At 27.6% G+C, this 22852-nt stretch overlaps 1 protein-coding gene across 4 annotated transcripts in view; it reads right to left on the bottom strand.

Annotated features, from left to right (window-relative positions):
• Positions 1 to 22852, bottom strand: part of bgm (acyl-CoA synthetase bubblegum family member 1) — a 159406-nt gene that overhangs the window by 49903 nt on the left and 86651 nt on the right. For all 4 annotated transcript variants that reach the window (XM_075359656.1, XM_075359653.1, XM_075359654.1 and 1 more), the window contains 4 exons: positions 10207 to 10325; positions 6340 to 6371; positions 4501 to 4571; positions 927 to 1131 (listed from right to left, as the gene is read on the bottom strand). In XM_075359656.1, coding sequence (XP_075215771.1) covers positions 927 to 1131; positions 4501 to 4571; positions 6340 to 6371; positions 10207 to 10317 — 419 coding nt within the window. In that variant the 5' untranslated portion in view covers positions 10318 to 10325. The remainder of the gene's footprint in view (positions 1 to 926; positions 1132 to 4500; positions 4572 to 6339; positions 6372 to 10206; positions 10326 to 22852) is intronic.

Below are 22852 nucleotides of genomic sequence, written 5' to 3'. Positions count from 1 at the left end.
ATTAACAAATAATTGTAAGTAATCTGACTGAGACAAATCAGCCCTGAAAACTATATATATATATATATATATATATATATATATATATTCTCAAGAACAACAAAATTCAATGACATGGTTACAAAGGGAATGGTTACAATGGTTTCCAGTTACCTTCTTTTCTAAGCCAAATATATTGTATTATAGATATTAAGATTTATCAATCTTAATGAATGCAAGCAATGTAGCCATATTAGGGCATGGCTTCATTGCATTAACCAAAAGAATTGGCTGCATGTGAACTGGCTATAGAAAGCAACTCTGACACTTCCCTCTGATATTGAATATATGATGAATGAACCACTAGATTATTACAGCAGAATAAGTATAATATACTTAGAACAAGAACAAGAACAAAAAAAATAGTGTAGACTGACCTGTCCTTTTATAACAACTAATGTTTACTAGCTAAGTATTACAATTCTTAAACAAGCATAGTTATGTAATTTTCACATTAACAACTTTTTGAAAAAAAAATTTTCAACAGTGTTTTTGGCTTTTTTTGTACTACATAAATAATTAATACATTTTTCATGGTTTATTATTACCTAAGCCAATATATATTTCCCATAACAAAAATAAAAATTTGAACTTTTAGTGTCAATGATAATGTACCCATTGTTATAACCAATGTACTATGTGAGATTTGGTTTTCTATGTTCTGTAATCAGCGCAAATTGTGTAATGTTCCATAAAATTTTCAAATTTTGTGAGTAATCTAACTCAAATTATTTGTTACTTTTTATTTCTCATCTCACAATTAACTACTACTATCACACTAAAAATAAACTAACATTTCTCAAAACTCAATACAGAATTATTATAATTATAAATCAATTCCAGTGTTTTCTTATGTATAAAAAAACTACTACACAGAAATAACTCACTTGAATGTTGTTTCAATCCATGATCCATGAGCATCTTTATGTAAAAATGCAACTCTGTTAGGATAAAGACTAGCTGCCTTTTTTACAAGCCCGGGTACTGATAATGGAGGTTGAGATTTAAATGATTCTTCATCACCTCTTACCTTAACTCTTCCTCCAGCACTAGATGTCCACAAATCATTTGAAGGCAGTATTTGGTCTGGACCTAATTTACAAGAAAAACAAAAGGGTTAACAAGTATTTTTCATTAATAAAAAATGTCAGACTATCAATAAAACAGAACAATAACAAATCTCCATCTATTTTATTACACTAGCAGCAGAATCAAACTAAGTGGTGCTAAATCACTACTGTACTTACTTGCACAAAATAGTTGATGTGAGTAGGTACAAAATAATTATATATATATATATATATATATATATATATATATATAACTAAATAACATCAAATAGATACAAGCACAATTTTAAACTAGTCTTATTATGCCTGATGCCTATGAAGCTATGGGCTCAGGCTCCCAGGCTATTTCAAAAAACTGATCTTTTACTCATATCCAAAAGCAAAAGCCTTTTTTTTGAAAACAATGATTAAAATAGTACAATATTTAAGTTCTTGTTGAAGGGGTTAGGAGGCTTGAGGTAGAAGCAAACACTTAAACCCTAAAAAATTCTTGACAAAATTGACTTTATTACTTGTCCTTGAATAAAAGAAAGAAACCAGTTCAAAATCATAATATTTCAATATCAATGAAGTGACCTCAGGTCCTAGTAACCTAGGAGGCTGAAACTTTGTTACTATCATAAAGCTTTTACTGGACTCCAGATTCAGAATACTTATTGAAAAATAATAATTCAAAATTTACAATATAAACATTTTGGTTATTAAAGGTGCTCAAGAAGGGGGCCTTCATGCCTCCTTCAAATAATAAAAATTGAAATACTAAGATATTTCACCTTCAAGGATAAATAAATCTAATAGTGTTCATAACCCTTTATCTTGAAGCCATTCTAGGGCACCCTCTCTGGTCTCCTTCAATTTACAAAATCAGAAACTTTACAAATTCAGACCATTTTTCTTTAAAACATATCATACATTCAAGAACAAGTGAAATTTACTACTTCTGGGAGACAGTAAGCATTTTCAAGTTAGAAGTTTAAAAGGTAAAGGTGAGTAATCCTTCCTGGTACTCCATGCTCCCAAAACCTTTTCAGCAAACAAATTTGAAATAGATGATTTCAATGTATTCTTTTTTCAAATTGGTTCTCCTTTCACAGACAGATAAAGCTCAATAGTATTTTAAGGCAATCTGGACTCTTTCTTTGCTCCCATAGGTTCTTTCAGTTAATGAAAACTGCTGAGCTTCTTGCAAATTTAAACGTAGCATCAATTATTGGGGTGAAATATATAAATTTTAATATAAACCACCAAAATACAATAAGTAGGCAACTTACCATATTAATTCCAAGATTCAATTTTCACAGGATAGTAAAATATCTTATTTTATAACTTGCCAAATTTGTTGAAATTGTTTTCTTTTCCTATCTATCTATTATTAACCTATCTTCTTTTCCTTAATCTGTCTATCTATCTATTTATATATTTTGGTTGTTTATATTTCATTTAATATTAAATTTTATTAACACAATGGTCAGTAAGTTAATAGATGTATATATATATATATATATATATATGAGGTGTGTGAGAAAAGTAATGAGACTGACTTTTTACTTACCACAGATTTTATTTTGTTCAAACAACAATATTATCTCCTTCAAAGTTTTCCCTTGGGCAGCTATACACCAGTGAAGTCGTTGTTCCCACTCCTGGTAGCAGCGATGGAAGGCTTCAACTGGTAGGGCTTTTAACTGGTCGGTCACAGTCTTTTGAATGTTCTCCAGAGTTCCAAAATGACATCCTTTTAAGACATGTTTCAATTTTGGGAAAAGGAAAAGTCACAAGGACTCAAATCAGGTGAATAGGGTTGAGGAACCATAGGGGAATGCATTTTGAGGTCAAAAATTCCCTGATGGAAATGGCCGTGTGACTTGGGGCATTGTCACAATGAAGCATCCACTTGTCTGCAATGTCTGGTCTCACGCAAATCACTCTTTTCCTGAGCCTTTCAAAAACATCTTTGTAAAACACAAAGTCGGTTTGACAAACTTGACTTTGTAAAAACTGTCGGTTGACAAACTGTCAACCGACAGTTTGTCCTGGAAGAACAAATTCTTTATGCACAATAACCCTACTGTCAAAAGAGCAAATCAGCACGAGTTTGATCTTTGATTTGCTCATTCGACATTTTTTCGGCCGAGGAAATGACGGAGTCTGCCACTCTTCGCTTTGGCGCTTTGTTTCAGGATCGTACTCAAATATCCAAGATTCATCATCTGTGATCACATGATTGAAGAATTCTTGGTCATTGTCAATCCTCTCAAGAAGATCAACGCACACGTTTCTTCAATTGTCCTTCCGTTTTGAGGTTTTTTGGCACCAATTTTGCACAAACCTTTTACATGTCCAAATCGTCTGTCAAAATTTGATGTACATGAAAGTGTTTAAATTTAACTGTTCACTCATCATCCTTATTGTTAAATGACGATCTGATCTCACAAGAACCTTCACACGCTCAACGTTTTCATCAGATTTTGAAGTTGAAGGTCTCCCTGAGGGAGGTTGATCTTCAACGTGCTCTCGGCCTTCCAAAAATGATTTGCGGAAAACTTATGCTCTTGATAAGCAATGTTCCCCATAGGCCTGTTTCAACTTTGAAAGGTCACACTCGCAGATTCCTTAAGTGTAACACAAAACTTGATTGCACAATGTTGCTCTAAATTGCGATGCTCCATTTTTGTAACACACAACTTCACTGATGTCACTGTCAAAAATAATGTATTGGCTGAACTGAGTTGAAACTTGTACTGAGCATGTGTAAGTGATGAACAAACCATCTAGCACAGACCAGTAGACACAGCGTTGCCAGATCACTTGCAGTGTTATCAATCTCATTACTTTTCTCACACACCTCGTGTGTATATATATATATATATATATATATATTTTATTTTTTTTTTCACTTATAAAAGAACAACAGCAGAATCAATCTTAAAGAAATTGGCTTGGGGTAAAATTTTAAATTTGACTAAAATGTATGCAATTTTTCATTTTCTGCATTAACATGATGATTGGAAAACATTATGATTGCATTGATTTTTAACTCTTACTACCAGAAAATATCAAATTAGATTTGTTTATGACAACTATGTGACATGCATTAAACAGAAATATATCAAATTCTCATACACACAAAATTGAAAAAAATTACAAACTGAAGACTTTATTATTCCACATATTAACAAGTATTAAAAACTGAATTCTTCTTTAGTATCAAAGTATATACTGAACAAATTATCATGATGCTGTTAACTATTTCAAAAAATCCTACTGGAGGTCAACCTTACATATATAGATACAATAATCCATCATGATATGATGCTAAAATAAAACAATGATTAACACAACAAATAATAAAACAAGAATAAAGAAAAATAAACACAATTACTATATTTACCTTGATTACCATCACCTTGATCAACTTTTGGAGGTGTTGCTGTAGATTTATCTTCTTTTTCAATTTCTGAACTGTAAAATAAAGAAAACAATAACAATACGTGCAAACAAAATCTCTCTAGAGATTAACAATTAATTTATTTTAAAGAAATCATAAAAAATATAAAGTAAAAAATTGCTTACATTCTAAATTCTTGGAAATGTGTTCCTAGAAGAGCTTTTTAAAAATGTTGGACATTTTTTCAGTCACCTCTGCTGATAGTGCTTATATTAGTGCTCGTCTTATAGCGATTAGAAATACCTTTGGCATGTGATTATAATGTGTTTAATACATTATTTTTATCAGATTTAATGCATTTGTAAATCTCATATTAACTGAAAAAGAAAAATTCACAGCTTTTATATACTCTTTGTATTTTCTAATTGATGTTCTTGTTCATGTATCCATTTTCTTGGAGATGATTTGTAATGGTTAATTCTGTTATGTGTAGTGCTTGTGTGTATTCTTTGTATCTGTGGAAGTATATGCATTTGATTTACTCCACTTAGTAGTTTGTGCAATCATTGCAATTTAATTGTACTCGTATGAATCACTATGTATTTCATTAATGTTAAATATAATCTAATATAATTTGTTGGTTGTTTTGAATTTAAACAAAGCAATCTTCTTTCCAAAATATGTAGAAGATTTGGGTCTTTTCTGTGATTTTTCCCACCACTTTTTTTATCCAATTCACTCACACATATTTGCATGAAATTTAACTATCAATGTCAATTTCAGTGGAGAAATTGAAAAATCAGAAAACAGGTACATTTTCGTTTCTCCCCCTAAAAGTTTGCAAGTTTTCACCTGGAAGTAGCAGGAAATATTGATATAATAATAACCAGGTTGGAGAAATAACCCAATAATCCGATATAATCATTTATATCATCATTTTCATAATCATTTATTTATTTTATAAATATAATCTAACCAAAGTTAACCTATGCTCACTTCGCTCCCTAACCATGACTAAATAACAGTAATGTTTTGATTATTTAAATAATAAATAACTCAATCACTCAAAAATAATAACCCAAAATAACTCAATTTCTCAATGGATAGAATGAAACAATGCCTTTTAAAATTTGATTGAAATAGTCCTCAACCCGGTATCACCAGCTATTTCATGAGGATTTTTCAATAAGGAATCGGCATAAACTTCACGCAGGTAAAGAAGAAGGTGATGGAAGTCTGTAATGGCATCACAGTTCATTTAATGTTTATAATAAGTAATCGATGTGGTAATATTTTGAATCGTAACTATACAATAATCCGTATTTTTAAACAATGCCGGGTTCTTTTGTGTGATCCTTCAAATATAAAAAATGGTTTTTTCATCTCAAAATGAAGTGAATATCATATTTTTAGCATTTTTCCAACTACTCATAATGAAAAATATTTAAAAAAATTGGGGAGGGGGATAACAGAAAAGTACTGAAGATTTATATCAATATTAATTGATAAATTATGTATTTTCAAAACTTTTGACACTGAAGCATCAAAGTACATTTAGTGTGTTTTGATTTTATATTCATTTAAAATTTGTCTACCTTCAATTAATTTCATCCACTTTGAGAACAAGAGAAATGAACAATAACTGCAAAATGCAATAGGCTTACTACACAGTATGCAGAACTGAAATCTTAATTGGTTTGATTTACAAAAAAATAAAAATTAACAACCTCTAATTTTTTACAATAACTGTTAAAAGTGAGCTTCTTGAGAATCTATAGTTGATTAATCAGTTCAACTGAAAATTTAGGCAATACAAAAAATTAAAAAGTTATTTATAGTTACCTTTTTGTTACTGCTGTCTTGCTTTGATCAGTCTGGAAAAATGAAAATATGTATTAAAAACATTACAAATAGTGTATATGTATATACATAATAGTGTATCAGATTCAAAATTGCGCACTACTTTCTAGACTGATCCACCAACAACAAATCACTTCTTCCTAGATCTACTCCCCTTGATTAGTTTTTTACTATTTCAGACTTTTTTCTACTTTTCTTCTTTCCATATCATCACAGTTTTACTGGCTTAGTACCTTCTTTTTGTAACAAAATTCCCAACTCATATCTATGTATTATTAATTATGTTATTGCCAAGGAATACTATTCACTACATTTTCCAGAATGATAACTTTTTACTTTCATTGTAATTTTGTTTGATACATATAAAAAAAAAATATTTATTAAATTAACACATAAGAAAAAATAGAATGCTACAAATCACAAATTCATTCAGGCTTACAGTACGCCTGCTGTATTAAACAGTCCCATTAAAAATACTATTTTGATACAGACATTATTTTTTTTTTAGTACCTCTAATACTGATGTATTTTAATCAATATTATTTAACACTACTGATACCCATAAGAAGCAGCTATCATGACATAACTACAAAAAAACATAGAATTATATTATAACCCACTGATGTTTATTTTTTTCTGAAAGCACTGAAACATTTTTTAAACCAATAACCTGTATTTTCATTTTACGGAAGGTCACTCTGCTAATTTTATGTAAATAATACAATAGAACATTTCATAAATATAAATTCAGCTATATTAACTTACAATTTATTACAAGGATAGTTCCAAGCATTAGGTGTGGTTGAAAAGCAAAAAAAAATTGTTTCAGTTATATTCAGTTACATAAAAAAATGAAACTTATTCTTTGATTATTTTTCCAACAAAATTTTCCTTACTAGTCTTAAAAATCTGTTTCAATGTCTCACTTGTCCCAAAAAGACTATAAAAATCTACATCCAACTTTGTATTAATTTTTATTAGCTTTTGTAAAGTTCATAGTAAAATCAGAATGTATTTGCGACATATAATTAACTTATTTTGTAAATAATAAAAGTTATTCTAGAGTAAATAAATTTAATTTGTAGAATTTTAAATATGCTATCTCTCAATATCCTTGTCAAATTAATAATAAATGAAAATATATAAATTTAAAATTAATAACCATTTACAATTTACATTTTTATGCAATCAGGTGAGTATAAAAGGCTATTTTTTTTAAAGTTTTGTTGTATGAACAGTGTTTAATAAATCAAGAGTAAAAACTCATGAGATGTATACAAAATTAAGAAATGATGCTCATTGTTTCATTGTTGAGGTCATTCTTAGTTTCCTGCATCTGTGCTAGGAGTATTCACAAATTCAGTTAAATACATTTATAATTCTGCTGTTGAGAGTGATTTGAGCCAATCATGCATTGTGATAGTTGGAAAATGATCGAACAAAATTTCATATGATGATCAAACATTTGAAAAACAAATTATCAAAGGAAATTAAAGCCAAACTAGATAATTGCAATTATCTCCAATTATGGAGAGTCAGTTCCAACAGAACAGTTTACAAGTGGTTAACACTTATTTTCGGAGTGGTCATGTGAGCACAAATGTTCCAGATAGTCTATTGAGGTCATAGGTTCAGAGAATATTAAAAAAATCCATGATATGGTAACATTATTAAGTGTGTGAGATTACAGAGATAATAGGCATCTAAAATATATGGGGCATCATGTTTTACAAATATATTTACATATGTGAAAATCGTCTACAAGATGAGTGCAATGTTTACTTACTATCGATCAAAAGCATGAATAAGTAAATATTTATAAGAATTGGTGATATTTCAAAATAATTTAAAGGAATTTTTGTGTTATATACAGTTTATGAAATTTGAATACATCAATATAAACCTGAAACCAAGGAAGAGCCGAAACAGTAGGATGCAGTTAAGGAACTTACTCCAAAGAAGGCAAAAACCTTTCCATTAGCTGAAAAGGTGATGATTGTTTTTGAGGATGCCTGTAGCATAATCTTTATTAACTTTTTCCAGAATGATAAAACAATAAGGGCAATATTATGGATTTTTGCTCAGTATTTTCAAAGAAAAACATCCATATTTGATAAAAAAAGAAGACTGCTGTTTTATCAAGACAATGCACCAGCCCACTACTCTTTTGTGACAGTAAAATTGTTCAAACTATACTAAGAGATTCTTCCTTTCTTCAGCATATACTTTCAGACAGAGTGAAGTCACTTTATGGATTGCCGAAACGTCTGACAATTTTGAAATAATTCTCAATAAATCCCATTCTTAAAGTACAATTTATCATTGAATAGGAAAAAAATTGTTAAAAACATTGAAAAGTAAATAAATTTGATAGGCGATTATGTTGAGAAAGAAAACTGTATTTCCCAAAAATGTTTATCTTCTTTATTTTTGCATGGACTTATCAAACACACATGTTTCAATGTCTTTCTGTATTCTTAAATATTATCGTTGTTTTTACCAGTTAGAAATCAAAGGTACTGCTTCAGAGGATGAGATGAATGATTTGTAGCATGTGTGAAAATGCCATGCCTGACCGGGATTCAAACCTGGGACGGACCTCCAGATGAAAGGCCAAAACAGTACTACTCACACCACTGAGGTCAGCTAAGAGAAATCCTGTTTTAAATCAACCACAGAGCACTTCAGTTGCTTGTGATGCAGTTCTGACCAAATGTGTTTTTTGATTTTTATGAAATTTTGCAATAAGGTTTCTTCCTATTTGGTAAGGTAAAGCAATGTAATGGTTTTACATAAAATTTTCTGTTTCAAAATGGTGACTGCTATCATGTCAATCAGATTTGAAGGAGAGGTCTATTAGAGAGAGTTCACCAAGCCACCACCACTGCTGCAAACTAAAGATGTGGTCTCCCTATTCATGATGCAAGAGATTACATTCACACATCCTATATGTTCAGTAGTTATCTATTAGATTTCACTCTTTGTGTTTTACCCCATCTTTAAGTGTAATATTTGTCCCTAAGACTGTCCTAATACTATAGAGCATTGCATCTTTCTAATTACACATTAACAACTTAATTTTATGTTAGTTTTCATATTATGTGTTTTGTAAATATATGTCAAAGATATAAAAAAACTTGGATGAAAAACTTGAAAAATAATTTTTGGAGAGTACAGTGGAAGTACTGCCTGTTTTTTTGCTTCAATTTTCATTTTATTAATTCAGTTTTGTTACAGAGCTTATTTCATTAAATTCAATGAAAAATGAATGATGTCTATTGCTCACAGAACTCTAGTTTATACATACATTTGATCATTATAATACTTTATATTTATTAAAACTAGTGAGGTTGGTTTCATATTTGACAATGATAGGATTATTATTTTCATAGAGCTTTTAAAATTAGGACATTTTGTTATTCTATTTTGATAAAATTATGAATTTGTTAGTAATAATAATAGATTTTTAATTTAATTTTTTCATTTGTTTTTCAATTAATTAATTTTACACATTTTAAAATTATGTTCTTAATAGCATATTTAAATAAATATATTTGATAAATTTGACATAATTTATATATGTAGTGTGTGTGTGTGTGTGTACACGTGCGTGTGCATGCACATGTTTGTGCGCATGTGTGTAGAATATATGTATAAACTTTTAAAATGGATCATTATAAGAGAATGTTGCAATATAAAAATTTAAAAAAAGGCTTACTGATATGTAGAAAGAAGAAAAATATAAAAGAAAATCAATAAATTATCATGATGTATTGTGATTAGAGATAACTACTGATGATATGAAAACAGATAAAATAAATAAAATTATGAATATAAAATTAAACTTACTTGTACATTACTGTTTCCATTCCATGGTGCTGGTGCTGTTTTAGGCGATTTATTTACACTACTTGTTTCAGTCTCGTGTGTATATCCATTAACTGTTACTCCATCAGCCATTTTCTGTCCTATTTAGAAATAATTCAATAATATTACTAACTTTTTTTAAATTTGAAAATAAAAACCATAAATAATTAAAGTAAATACATTATTTGGTATTAAGATAATAAATACCACCATATCTTTTCTTATATGGAATATAGAAAAATTCCTTTTAGTTTAGCAGTTATCAGTACTTATATTTCATTAAAAAAAAAAACTAATCAAAATTAAATAACTTTTATTCTGAAGTCACCTGCTGACACATAATTAATTTTAATACTTAGCATACAAAAAAAAAAAATGTACCAAGTGATGCAATTATTTATCATAATCTCAGTAAAAAAAGTTTTTAAATATCAAATTTTTTATGAGTACTTTTATCTAAGTAAGAAAAGATTGCATCAATATACTCCCATAAAATTTTCATCTTAGCTATAAAATCTGTAATTATAAATAACAAAATGTAAAAAAAAAAAATTACCAACAGTCTCACGCAATAATCACATAATCCAAAAGCAAATATAAAGGAATTCCAGTGAAAACAATTATAAATGAGGAAGTAAAAAACCACTAAACTTTAATTAGTAATTTCACAAAAACTAGAAAATTTATTAAAGTACTAGAATACTAACATAGATAACGGAGAGAAAAAATAAATGAATATAATATACAAAATTAAAGTGATTTGGCAGGAATACAGATAAACATATATATATATAAACATTCTTCTAAGAGAAACTGAATTCACATATTAAATGATTGATGTACTGATTTAAATACTCTTAATTTACTCATAAAATCTCCTAAAACAATGCTTTTCAATGTGTATAATTTGTACATACATACTGATTATGTTGCATCGTGAACATTTCTTAATTTCCATTTCAGGTAATTTAATATTCATTATAGAAGTCATTGCAAAGTTGTGTTCATTCCATATATTCATTACACCATATATAATTTTATAAAATTATAACAGCTGGACCATTAATAAATGGAAAAAATGAACAACTTTGGTCCTACATAAAAAAAAAATTATAATCTGATGTTATAATTGCAACAATTGAGAAAGTAGGATCCTGGAAACTGACGGATAAAATATCAATATAAAAAGAAGTCTTTAATTTGTTTATAAACTGTTTTCTTAGATAATAGTAATTAAATATTTTTGGGTGTAGTTTTAAAGCATACTCTTTACAACTTGATATTTATTAAGGCTACTGATAATCATAGCAGACAATGCCACCTAAAAATAATTATAAAAATAATTTGAACTGAAAATGCAGTTAACAGGTTTATGCATTGTCCATATGCATAACTATGCCTTTGACCTTGAGTAGGGCAATAAACTGCATTCTTATGATCTGATGGGTTTCACAAATCTAAACCATCTTAGGGAGTAATATCCTAGAAACTGAAAGCTGTGAAGCAAGGAAACATGTTCAATGAACTGATTCTCATATATCACCATAGTTAGAAATGCTGGGTGTACTGAATGCTATAGCATACTATTAACATTTTTTTTTGTGGCTGATTACTACAGCAATAATAGCACTTTAAATACAAAAAAATTATACCTGTAAATATATAGGCACTTTTAACTAAATCTGATAGTTCTGTTATTAGTATTTTTTGTTAGTAGAGGTAAAATTAACGTTGGTTTAGGTCAGTTGGCCTGAATAGACAAAATTAATACTACATTTCAATTTTTTTGTAAGTCAGTAAAAGTTAAATGTGAGAAAGTCAGTCAATAATAATAAAATTAGTAAACTAAGTAATTATGGTAAAAATAATTAACTTTTCAAATAACAAAGAGTGAGGCAACTGTCTTTCAAAACCATACTTTAACTGCACAATATGCATGAACAAACAATTAATATAAATTTCAAATAAAATCACTGATATACAAATTCACTTCTTATAACAAAAAAATAAGAAATTATAATATTATTAGTAATGATGGCATCACAAAATACCTATTATTATATTAAAAAAATTTAAATATTTGAAAAGTAAAATTGAGATTACTATACTCCAGAACACAATCCATTTTAAATAGTGAAATACTGATGAGGAATTCATTCTATACGGATATCATATGAATTATTTAGATTGTCAGTGAGATAACTTTATGTTTATTAATAACAACAGCAATAAAAAACTGGACAAGATAATCAACGTAGATATATAATGTATGTAGCCTAAATATGACTAAAAAAATAAGCAAAAAATGTCATTAATTATATATAACATCAAAACAATCTACAAAATAGAAAAAAAATTATACAATGGATGTTTTATTAATGTAGGTGACATAATCATAACAAATAAATAACTGCATTTATAATATTTATTGTTAACATTTTTAAAAAAATGTTTTTATTCCCTTCCTATTAATAAACTTGAACATATTTTTATCTACTATTAATATATTTTGTCACATAACAGCTGATGCTTTTATCCATATTTTTTACTTTCCTGTCTAGCACTACAGCAGAGCTGTAGCTTTAGAACTCAAAATATTGTAATAGGTCCAATTTTGGGCATATGCAGTTTTCACCGGATCTTTACATTTTGATATCTAAGGAATTCAAAAACTGGATGGAAATTTTCCGGATGTTTGTATATGTACGTGTATGTTCTATGTCACACTCTAAATCATCTTAGAAGGTCAAGGGAATGAGGCTGTAGAGCAAGGTCAAACTCAGTGTCTTGAGGTTTTACCTAATTAAAGTTTTATTTTTCTTAGGCACATTTGTTAACAGTTAAAAAATAATATTTGGAAAAAGATTTTTGCAAAATAACACCCCAACCCCAAAAAATGCTATAAAAAGCTAGTGGCTGAGTGGGTATACTGTGTCATTAGTATCCCCTACCACCACAAGGAGCGCTAGTGTAGCACTGATGTACAGCTGCTGTGTTGAGAGCAGTGGAATTAAATAAAGTGGTCGCTAATACCACTACACCCACATGAATGAAATATGATATGCGTGCAAGCTTTAGCTAGAATCTTTGAATTAAATAAACAAAAAAATATGAATTAATTAAAATGATAAATCTTGATTAATAAGTCAGATAAAAGCCGCGTGGCGGGTAAGTCCTACAACTGTGTTGTCAGCCTTTTTTATTTATAGATTAGATATCTTGATGTCAGAAGCATCTGTACTTTCTAGCAGTAGATACTATGAGTTACAGAATTTTTCATATTCTCTGTATCTCAACCACTTGGAATAAGAAGTAAGGATTGTCTTGATCCAGTCTAACAAACTATCTTCTAATTCCTTTTTTTATTAAAAAAAATTTTCTAATTCATTTTTTTCCATTTTCAAGAAAATAAATGCTTTAAACTCGAGGCAATTTTTACTGAATAATGCTATATGTCAATAAAGTTCAACACATATTCAATGATGAACATAATTGCTCATCTTTCTTGAATGTGGGAAAAAAATCAACTGATTCTAGTGAGTATTAAAAGATGAGACATGAAGATTTATATTAGATAACAAAAAATTATCATCTATGCAACCATTCAATAAATGAAAAAGAACATTAAAATACTTATCTAATGTTTTTTTCACACAGAAAAAACATACTTAAATGAATACTCTCAACTCAAATATCACAGTATCATTTTGACCACATTCTTAATATCTTTCATAGATTTAATATCATTCTTAATATTTTTTAATTTGATTTGGTGCTCATTATAAGATTTTAATTCTTAAATAAAAAATTACTTATGATTTTCACCACCAACCAACACACAACAAACTTAAAAAATAAATAAATATTGATTCCAGTTTTCTTTGAGTTACCCTTTTCTTTTATAGAATGCCATAGTTCTAATTCTAATTATTATTAGTTGTCTAAGTAATGTAGTCTGTTTTTCAGAGTAGCATTAACTGCTCTATAAACCCTCACCACTGAAACAGTTTATTTAAAAATTTCTTGAAATATATGATAACTTATTCTCTGTATATAGAACAATGAATATGTGTACTATGATAAGAATTTTGCAGTATTTCATTTGCTGTTTTTCTCTTAAGCTTTCCTAATAATTATAGTAATACCATTAAATTGTTTCTTTGAATTAGCAGTTCTTTTATTGTATAATTTTTAACTCATTAATTGTCATGAATAAAATAATAAAGAAATAAACTGATTGACCAGTTGTCATAATTTGGATTTAATTCCTACGTAATTCCAGGCAAATTTTCATTAGGTATTTATTCAATTCATCTTTCTAGTTAAAAAAAAAAAAAAAAACACATACAAATATAATCAGAGGTCAACAAAAATGGGTTACATAACAAGAAAAATATCCAATGTTACAAAAAAAACCAAAACTTTATTTTAATTTAAAAAAAATGTTATACAACGCTGTTAAAAAAGAATCACTTTCTTTCATCTTTTATGACCGCATAGGAACACTTCAATCAGTCCATTATCCAAGTCTCTTTGAAGGGATTATTTGGACTGTTTGGTCCTTCCAGTACTTTTGAAACTAATCAAATAGTCACCAAAATGAATAAAAAACTCAACTGAGTTTATAATTATTTTCAGTTTGATGTCTTAAAAATCACACATTTCTTTTATAGGGGTATACAGAAAGATTGGTCAATTAAGACACCCAGAGTTACTTAATTTGATAACAGAAAGAACTGAAGAGAAAAAAATCAGTAAAAGAAAGCAAATATTAACACAAACATTACATACAAAGTATATTGAGGTTTAATTGCTGAAGTTATGGGATGAATAACTCATCAAAAAAATGTAAAATAACTCATCATATACCAGTAATTCAAGACACCTATTAAATTATCTCCTCGAACTGCTAACATTTTTATTGTTAGCGACTTGTAGTAAGAACTTTTAAATAAAATTTTACTGAAGTACAGTACATGTGATATAAAATCTGAAAACCGAGGTTCAAGGTAAAAGATAGTCCTTAGTTAATAGTTCATTAATCCATTTACTACTATTTTTCCTTATACACAGTACATAGTGTATATCATATACTTTTTAATCATCTGCTTGAGAGAAATAGATAGTGCCTTCCCAGTCAGAAGTGCAATAAAATCTAAACATTGAAAATTTAGTCACAAGAATACACTCTCGCAAGATTGATAGCACTTTTCAGTGAAGCAGTTTAAAGTTGTATAAATTCAATTATATAGAGATTTAGGTAAAATTGTGTCATATAGAAAAATAAAAAAACAAAAAAATTATTCATCTCTCACTAATTTTTCTAATAAAATTGACATTTTTTCTTATTTTTTTTTGGTTTTATACATTTTTATATTTTTTATACATGGTTTGAAAATTATATTAAATTTTATCAAATCAACTTTAACTTTTAAACATTTTTTTTTTCAATTGAACCATCTAAGGATCACGTTGCATAGCTTTAGAATTTTTTCTCCTTTTCCAAAATTGTTTTGTTCTCTCCCTGTGTTTTTATCTTATGTCTTTACTCCATTTTAATTTCTCATTTTTAGTTTTTGGCTCTTCTGGAAATTTAGAATCATCTATTACTTTTCTAAATGTGTTTCTATTTTCAATTGTTTCTTCTAAGATATTTAATATTTTTAAATTCTTGTCAACTTCTTTAAACCATGCAATTTTTGTTTTTCTGTTTTTAAAGTATGTAAGTATGTAACTGCTTAGTTAAGTCTGTTCTCATCCATTCTGTATAGATTTTTATAAAATTTAAATCTTCTTTTTCTTATTGTAGTTTCTATTATTTCCAAATTTGTGTAAATTTCTTCTGAGCTTTTTAGCTTATGTTCAACCGTTGGTAATTTTAGGGGTGTGAATTTTTCTTAATATTTTCTTTTCCATTTTAATTTTCGAAAAATTCTGCAACATTCCGCCCGCTCCAAACAGGGTTTCTGATAAAATGACTATTCCGTAATGTCCTAATTTTCGCACTTTTTGGAAGGGATTTTTTGTTATTTAAGTTTTTTGTTAAACGAAAAGTCACTTGCATTTATCTTACTCTAGTTTTTATTCCTTCCTTTTCCAAAACATTTGGTGTTATTACTTCTCCCAGATATTTAAATTTATTTGTTCTTTTAATTATTTTATTTTCTTAAACTTTGATTATATTTTGTTTCTATTACTTTTACTGTTGGAAAATTATTCTGTCTTTTCAAAAGAGATTTGTAAACCTATTTTATTCACACATTTTTCTAATTCTGGAATTTTTATTCTTGCTTCTTCATTTTTAGCCAAAATTTCTAAATCTGCAAACCTAAGGATGTTTACGGGAATGAATTTTCCTTTATTCCTACTTTTACATTCCTATAAATTTGTAGTTCTAACCTCTTGTTCCGTTCACAGATTGATTTTTTTAATAAGCAATTAAAGGGTATCGGAGACAATCTGTCTCTTTGAATGGAGTCCCTGTGAATGGAGCATATGTTTTTTTTTAAATTTACAAATACTGTTATTAACTCTGGGTTTGCTATTTTTTAATACTGTAAAATGGATTTTAATTTTAATGATTTGTTCAGCACAGCTTTTAACTGTTTATTTATACTTAACAAACATTACTTTTTTTAAGAGGAGTACAGTAATCAATTTACAGTACATTCAATTTTTTTTTTTAATGCTGTGAAAATGATAGTTTTATGCATTACAATATGACTAGATCTATTAAAAAACAAAAGTTGCCTGATAAAAATAAACAATTCACTTTATAATGACTACTCATTATTTGTCAAGATGTAGTAATGAAATACAGAAATGGTAAGGAAATGTGGTAATGAATATACATTAAGTATTAACTGTTTAATTACATTTTTCCTCAATTATAATAATTAAAAAAACTAATTCTATTCATTTTTTAATATGAATATGTTAATACAATGGTTTTTCTAAAAATTACCATTTATTTTATTAGATTCTTAAAATTCATAAATAGTAAACATTCAAAAATTTTGAACCAAAGTTAATGGGTGATATTAAAGAAAATAAAAATAATATAACAATATTTATATAATTTCAATTATGTTACTATAAGAAGTAGTAACAAAAACTGAATATTTAGTCTGCACTGATTAACTATTATTATCAGGTTAATTGTTATTATATGTACTTTTAATCATTTACACATAAATATATAAAACTTCTCTTTTATGTAATATTATGTTGCTTACACAAAATAAAAATTAACTTTAAAAAAATTATGTTTGGTTAATCAGTTTTTTATCTTAAATGAATAAGAATTTGAAAGATATTTAATAAATTTAAAAAAAAATGTTTCAATTTCTTGATTGGGTATCTAATGATGCATTAATACTATATTAAAGAAGTAACTAAAAATAAACCTACCTGCCGCAGTCTTTAAATAATCAGTTACATACAGCATTTTGATAAGAAGTAATAATTTTTATACAGAATTTTAAATTCAAAACATTTTAAATAATTATTTTATAATCTAGTAATATGAGACTAAAACATACTGATAATGCAATGTTATGTTTTGATTTATAAAAACTGTTTTCGCCTATAATAATACGGACGAAAACAGACGAGAACATGGTATACAGATCAACATCTGTTTATAAATTAATAAGAAAAACATCTTTCCATGATTATTTTATAAATAAAAATTTGATTATTATTCTTTAATGCTATGACCTATTATTCCAATATTGCAAATAATCCTTTGTTGCTTGATTGCCATGCAGAAGTTAATATTATACTAAAATTTAATAAAATAATTTTTTTTTAATAACAGAACATTTTAAACACTCTAAAAAAGTAAAAACACTCATTCGGCACAAAGAAAATTAGTTTTCTTAATTTGCTCAAATTACACTTTTATCAGTTATTTAACTGATACTTAACAAAATTAAAATAATAAATACTATAAACAACAATCTGTTCAATGCGTAAATAAACATAAATATTGTGTGAGTAAACTTATAAATAACAGCAAATAGGGGTACTTTAAAAAAATTACCGGGTTTCCGCAAGCCGGTCGGTCAAGATACGGTCACATACCGAGGACAGCTTGTTTACTCAGATGTTCTAATTACTCAATAGATGCATCTGTTCTGAATTCTACTGTTACGAACTATGATGTGCGAATTTTGAATAACTTGGCAAAACCATTTTTTTTTTAAACAGGCTTCATTTTTTAACGGTGTGTGCAAAGTGTTGTCTGTGTCTTAGGCACTCAGAATTATAAAATTATTATTAAAATTGCTTATTATTAGTTTAAATAAAACAATAAAAAAAACGTATAAGTTGCATTTAATTGTGACATTATAGTATGACATTGAATCAGTCGCGAAATATCGATAACGTGTTAGTCACGATTTCAAGTGATGATGAATGTTTCTGCAGCCAATGTTAACCATAGCCACGTGCTGTGTTTTCACGCAATACGATTTTTCTAATAGAAAGATATTCGATGGTCATAATTTTTATTTTAATCTAAAGAATTATCTAGAAAGTGACAAGAAACAGAACATTAATGTATATTTTAGAAATAGAATATTACTCTTGAAGAATAGCCAGTCAAATATTTTTCGATTAAATTTGTAAGCCACTGACCGAAAACATGTAGTTAGTGTAGCTATTTACACGTTTAATTTTTTCCCTAGAAAATACAAGAAGTATGATTGATTCCTCGTAATTTCGTTTCCTGCTTTCAGTCCCAGAATAAGGAATGAAGGATTTTATTATGTTATCTTGTACAGTTCCAACTTTTTTTCAAAGATTTTAATAAGAAAATAATGACCGGGACGATTCAGAAACATTTTCTTATAAGTTCTGATATTCCAATTACTCTCTTCGCTTCTTCGTAACGTTTCGTAATACCGCCTTTCTACGTATTTCAGTTCTACATCATTTAAATAATTATAATGAATTAATAAAAGATACAACACAATCCACGTTATTATCCACCGAAGAAGTTGAACTTTGTATTTAAAAATTAAAAGTATGTTAAGAGTTACTTATTAATTAAAAAATATACGTTATTCCTATTAATGCAAAATCTCTCTTTCAAAAATTATGATATTTTATTAATTTTTCAATAATTTTTTAAAGTAGTGTAATTATTATTTATTGAAAAGTAGTATAGTTCTACAAAATAAGACCATAAATATTTTACGCTTGTACATAAATGATTATTCTATTTTGTGTATAACCAAAAATCTCATTTAATTTTGATTTGAAAAGAAATAAGCCGGTTAAGAAGCGATTCACGTAACAAAAGTAGTGAAACATGCCAAATTACGAGTATATCTTCACAGGTACATAATCTAACTCTAAAAACAACAAAGTAAAATCTGTATTCCTGTATCATTTACAAACATGTATAACAGGGATAATACATTTACGTTACAGTTGATTTGAAATGTTTGTATAAGCGCTGTTAAATTCAGTCTGATACATTTACTGAAATTATATAAGTTATCATGGTATTTCAGTAATTAGCTTAATTAAATTCTTAAACCCAGTTTTTTCCCATTAATTGTGGAACAATGCATGATTTAAGAAAGATAAATTATCCGAGTAATGACCGTGTGAGAAAAAAGTTATTACATGATTATATAAAAGCGTAAAAAAAAAAAAATACTTAACTCATAACAGAACTTAATTAATTCAACAAGGAGATTTATCTGTAAAACTTTGCGTTCCATAAAAATTTGATCGAATTTACGTCATTAATATAAATTAGTCTATTTTTCATATTAAAGAAAAACAAACAAAAACTTAATACTTGTGTCAATTGATAAAGTGATCAGTATGCTGGCATCTGATGCGGTTGGACTCGGAATTTTTTTTTACTGTTATTTAATCCATTTCATCTTATTCGTTTAAGATATCTATAAAAATATACAAGGGTTTATAACAACAAAGTGTAAGGTTGTAAAAGTACAGATACATCAGTATGAGCGAAAATTTACGCAACCCATACAGAAAAAAAAAACATGCATGGAAACCAATTAATAAAATATTAAATAATTGCATAGATTATAATAATTTTGTTATAATAAATATTCTAAATATCTTTCGTTTGCAGCAATACAGGTATCAATATGTTTGTTCGTGTTAGTAGCCGTTCTTTTAATAGTTGTTTCGCTGATGGGAAATATTTAGACTTCAGTGTTCCGTTTGAGTCGATCGAATGAGCAAAGATTATTTCTGAATAAATTCTTTTTAAACAATGCCGAAGAAAAAAGTACTTGGGAGATAAATCTGGCGATCTAGGTGCTCATAAGACACAGGAAATGATCTCCCAAAAACGCACGTAGCAGCAACGTTGTGTTATTTGCGCACTAACCTATCACTGCTCATTTAACTGTCATTACTAGAAAAACATTTGTATTGTTTACACACATACCAGAAAATTAAGGTGTTTCCACCAACGATACGGGCTAGTTTCGTAGTTAATTTAAAAAGAACAAACTGTTGCGAATCATTTCACTCAAGATTTAATGGAATGTTTTACAAAATCCATTCGTGTTTAAATAAAAATATTTTCTTAGAATTTCAAACAGATATTAAGATCAAACTTAAAAAAGTAAAAGAACCTCTTAAAATGGACCAATCAGAGGTCGAAATGACAGCTTAAAATATTATGAATCGGATAGACTGCAAATGTTTGGTGAATTAAATACCCGAAACATTTCAAACATTTAAATAAATAAACAAACAATAATGTTATAAGTAAAATTGTGTCATTTTAATGTATCATTTGTCCAGGTACTTTTATGTCCAGGTACCCGTTGTAAAATTCAGAGCCGTCGGTATTTTGGTCAGTGGAATTCAGTTAAACGTAGCGGGCTCAGGAATGTCGGCTTGAGAACGGACAGCACCAAATGTTAACCTTTGATCGAGGTTAACGTATACTGTAATTTAAAACAAAATCCGTTTATGACTAATAATTCAATAAAAAAAAACTATAGTGTTTAACAACTGATTAACACATTTTAAAATTAGATATTAATAAAAATATATTAATGTCTGACATTATTAAATATTAATTAGTTGAAGATGTAAATATTATCGTTAAAAAAATTATGTATAGCTTTTAGCTTTCGAATGAGGTTATTAAATAATTTTTAAATAACATATTAATAATCTAAAAAATGTAATTCTAAAAATACATATGACTAACAACATTATAAAATATATAGGCTTACAAAAAAATGGTTATCTGTATTAAAATAAGTAGTTTGCTAGAAACGAAAAACCGAGAAACCTACATCTTGATTAGAAAAAAAATTCAGAGAAATGACTTACAGTAAACGCTAACAAGTATGAGCTGGTTATCTTAAAGTGAGGAATGTGCATTTTTTACCGTTAAATTTTAAGTAGTTTTTTTTCATTTCCAGTCAAAAAACTTTGAGTATAGGCTTACATCATTACACGTCATTACAATAAAGTGACTAAGCACTTATAATAACTACAAAATAAAACAAAAAAAATATATTAAAATCGCCTATAAAGACAACGTAAATTTTTTCGTTCAAAAATTACTTAACATAAGTTATAAAGAAAACGATTTAACAGATCAAGAGGGAAATTTCTTTTACAAATAAAAAAATTACCATAAATATTAAAAGTAAGTATTTAACATAAATATTAAATTATATATTCGCGCACGTGTGTATATATATATATATGTGTGTGTGTGTGTGTTTGCGCGTGCTTGTGTGAGCGAGAGAGAGAGAGTGAGAGACATTTTGTTTAAAAAATTTTTTATTCTATTCTTAAAATCCTCCTCGGAATTCCCAGGAATTTTCTCTAAAAAAAATCTCCAAATAGTTACATCTAATTCAAAGAAAAATGTACGGGTCAAATTAAGAAACTCTTTCCTGTTTTTTAATTGTGTTTAAAGTTATTAAATTATCTGGTTAGCTCAGTCGGTAGATTAACCCATTGACATATTGAAAACCTTTGTTTCCCGGCTAAGGATTGACATTTTTATATCAGTTAATACCTGAAACCCGAATGAAATTTTAAATAAAATTATCCTCCATAAAAAGAATTGAATCCATCTTTATTTATTTATTTTTCAAACTGTATTTAATAAAAATTAATATCGAAGATAACATTACTTCTAAAGTTTCTGTATTAGGATCTGACTGATCAAGTTCACGGATAAAACCTCTAGGCAGTTCATGTTCTTAAAAAAATTTACCAAATATTTATGTGTAAAATGAAAATCTATTTCTGATGGATAATTAACTGGATTAATTGTTCCGGTAAAAATTATTATTTTTTATAACATAATTATAAATTGTATAAGTTTCAGTTAAAAAGCATTAAAATATTTTTTGTATTAAGAACTGAAATATAATACGTACCATTAAAAGAATAATAATAATTTTTACTTTAAATATTAATTTTTTAAATTGAAAGGCTTCTGATTTTTTTAATTTTTTTGTAAGCATTCTGAAGGAATAAATGGAAAACAAGCATTTTTTGTCAAAAGGAGATGAATTTAATTTGAGGTACAAGAAGCAATTTAATCGAGTTCATGATAATTTTAACCTAAAAATTTAATTGAAACCTAGCTGAAACCCTT

Source organism: Lycorma delicatula, chromosome 3, assembly GCF_047948215.1.
Source record: "Lycorma delicatula isolate Av1 chromosome 3, ASM4794821v1, whole genome shotgun sequence".
In the NCBI taxonomy this organism is placed as follows: Eukaryota; Metazoa; Arthropoda; class Insecta; order Hemiptera; family Fulgoridae; genus Lycorma; species Lycorma delicatula.
The sequence above is the reverse complement of the archived record's forward strand: the minus strand, read 5'-3'. Positions and strand labels throughout refer to the sequence as shown.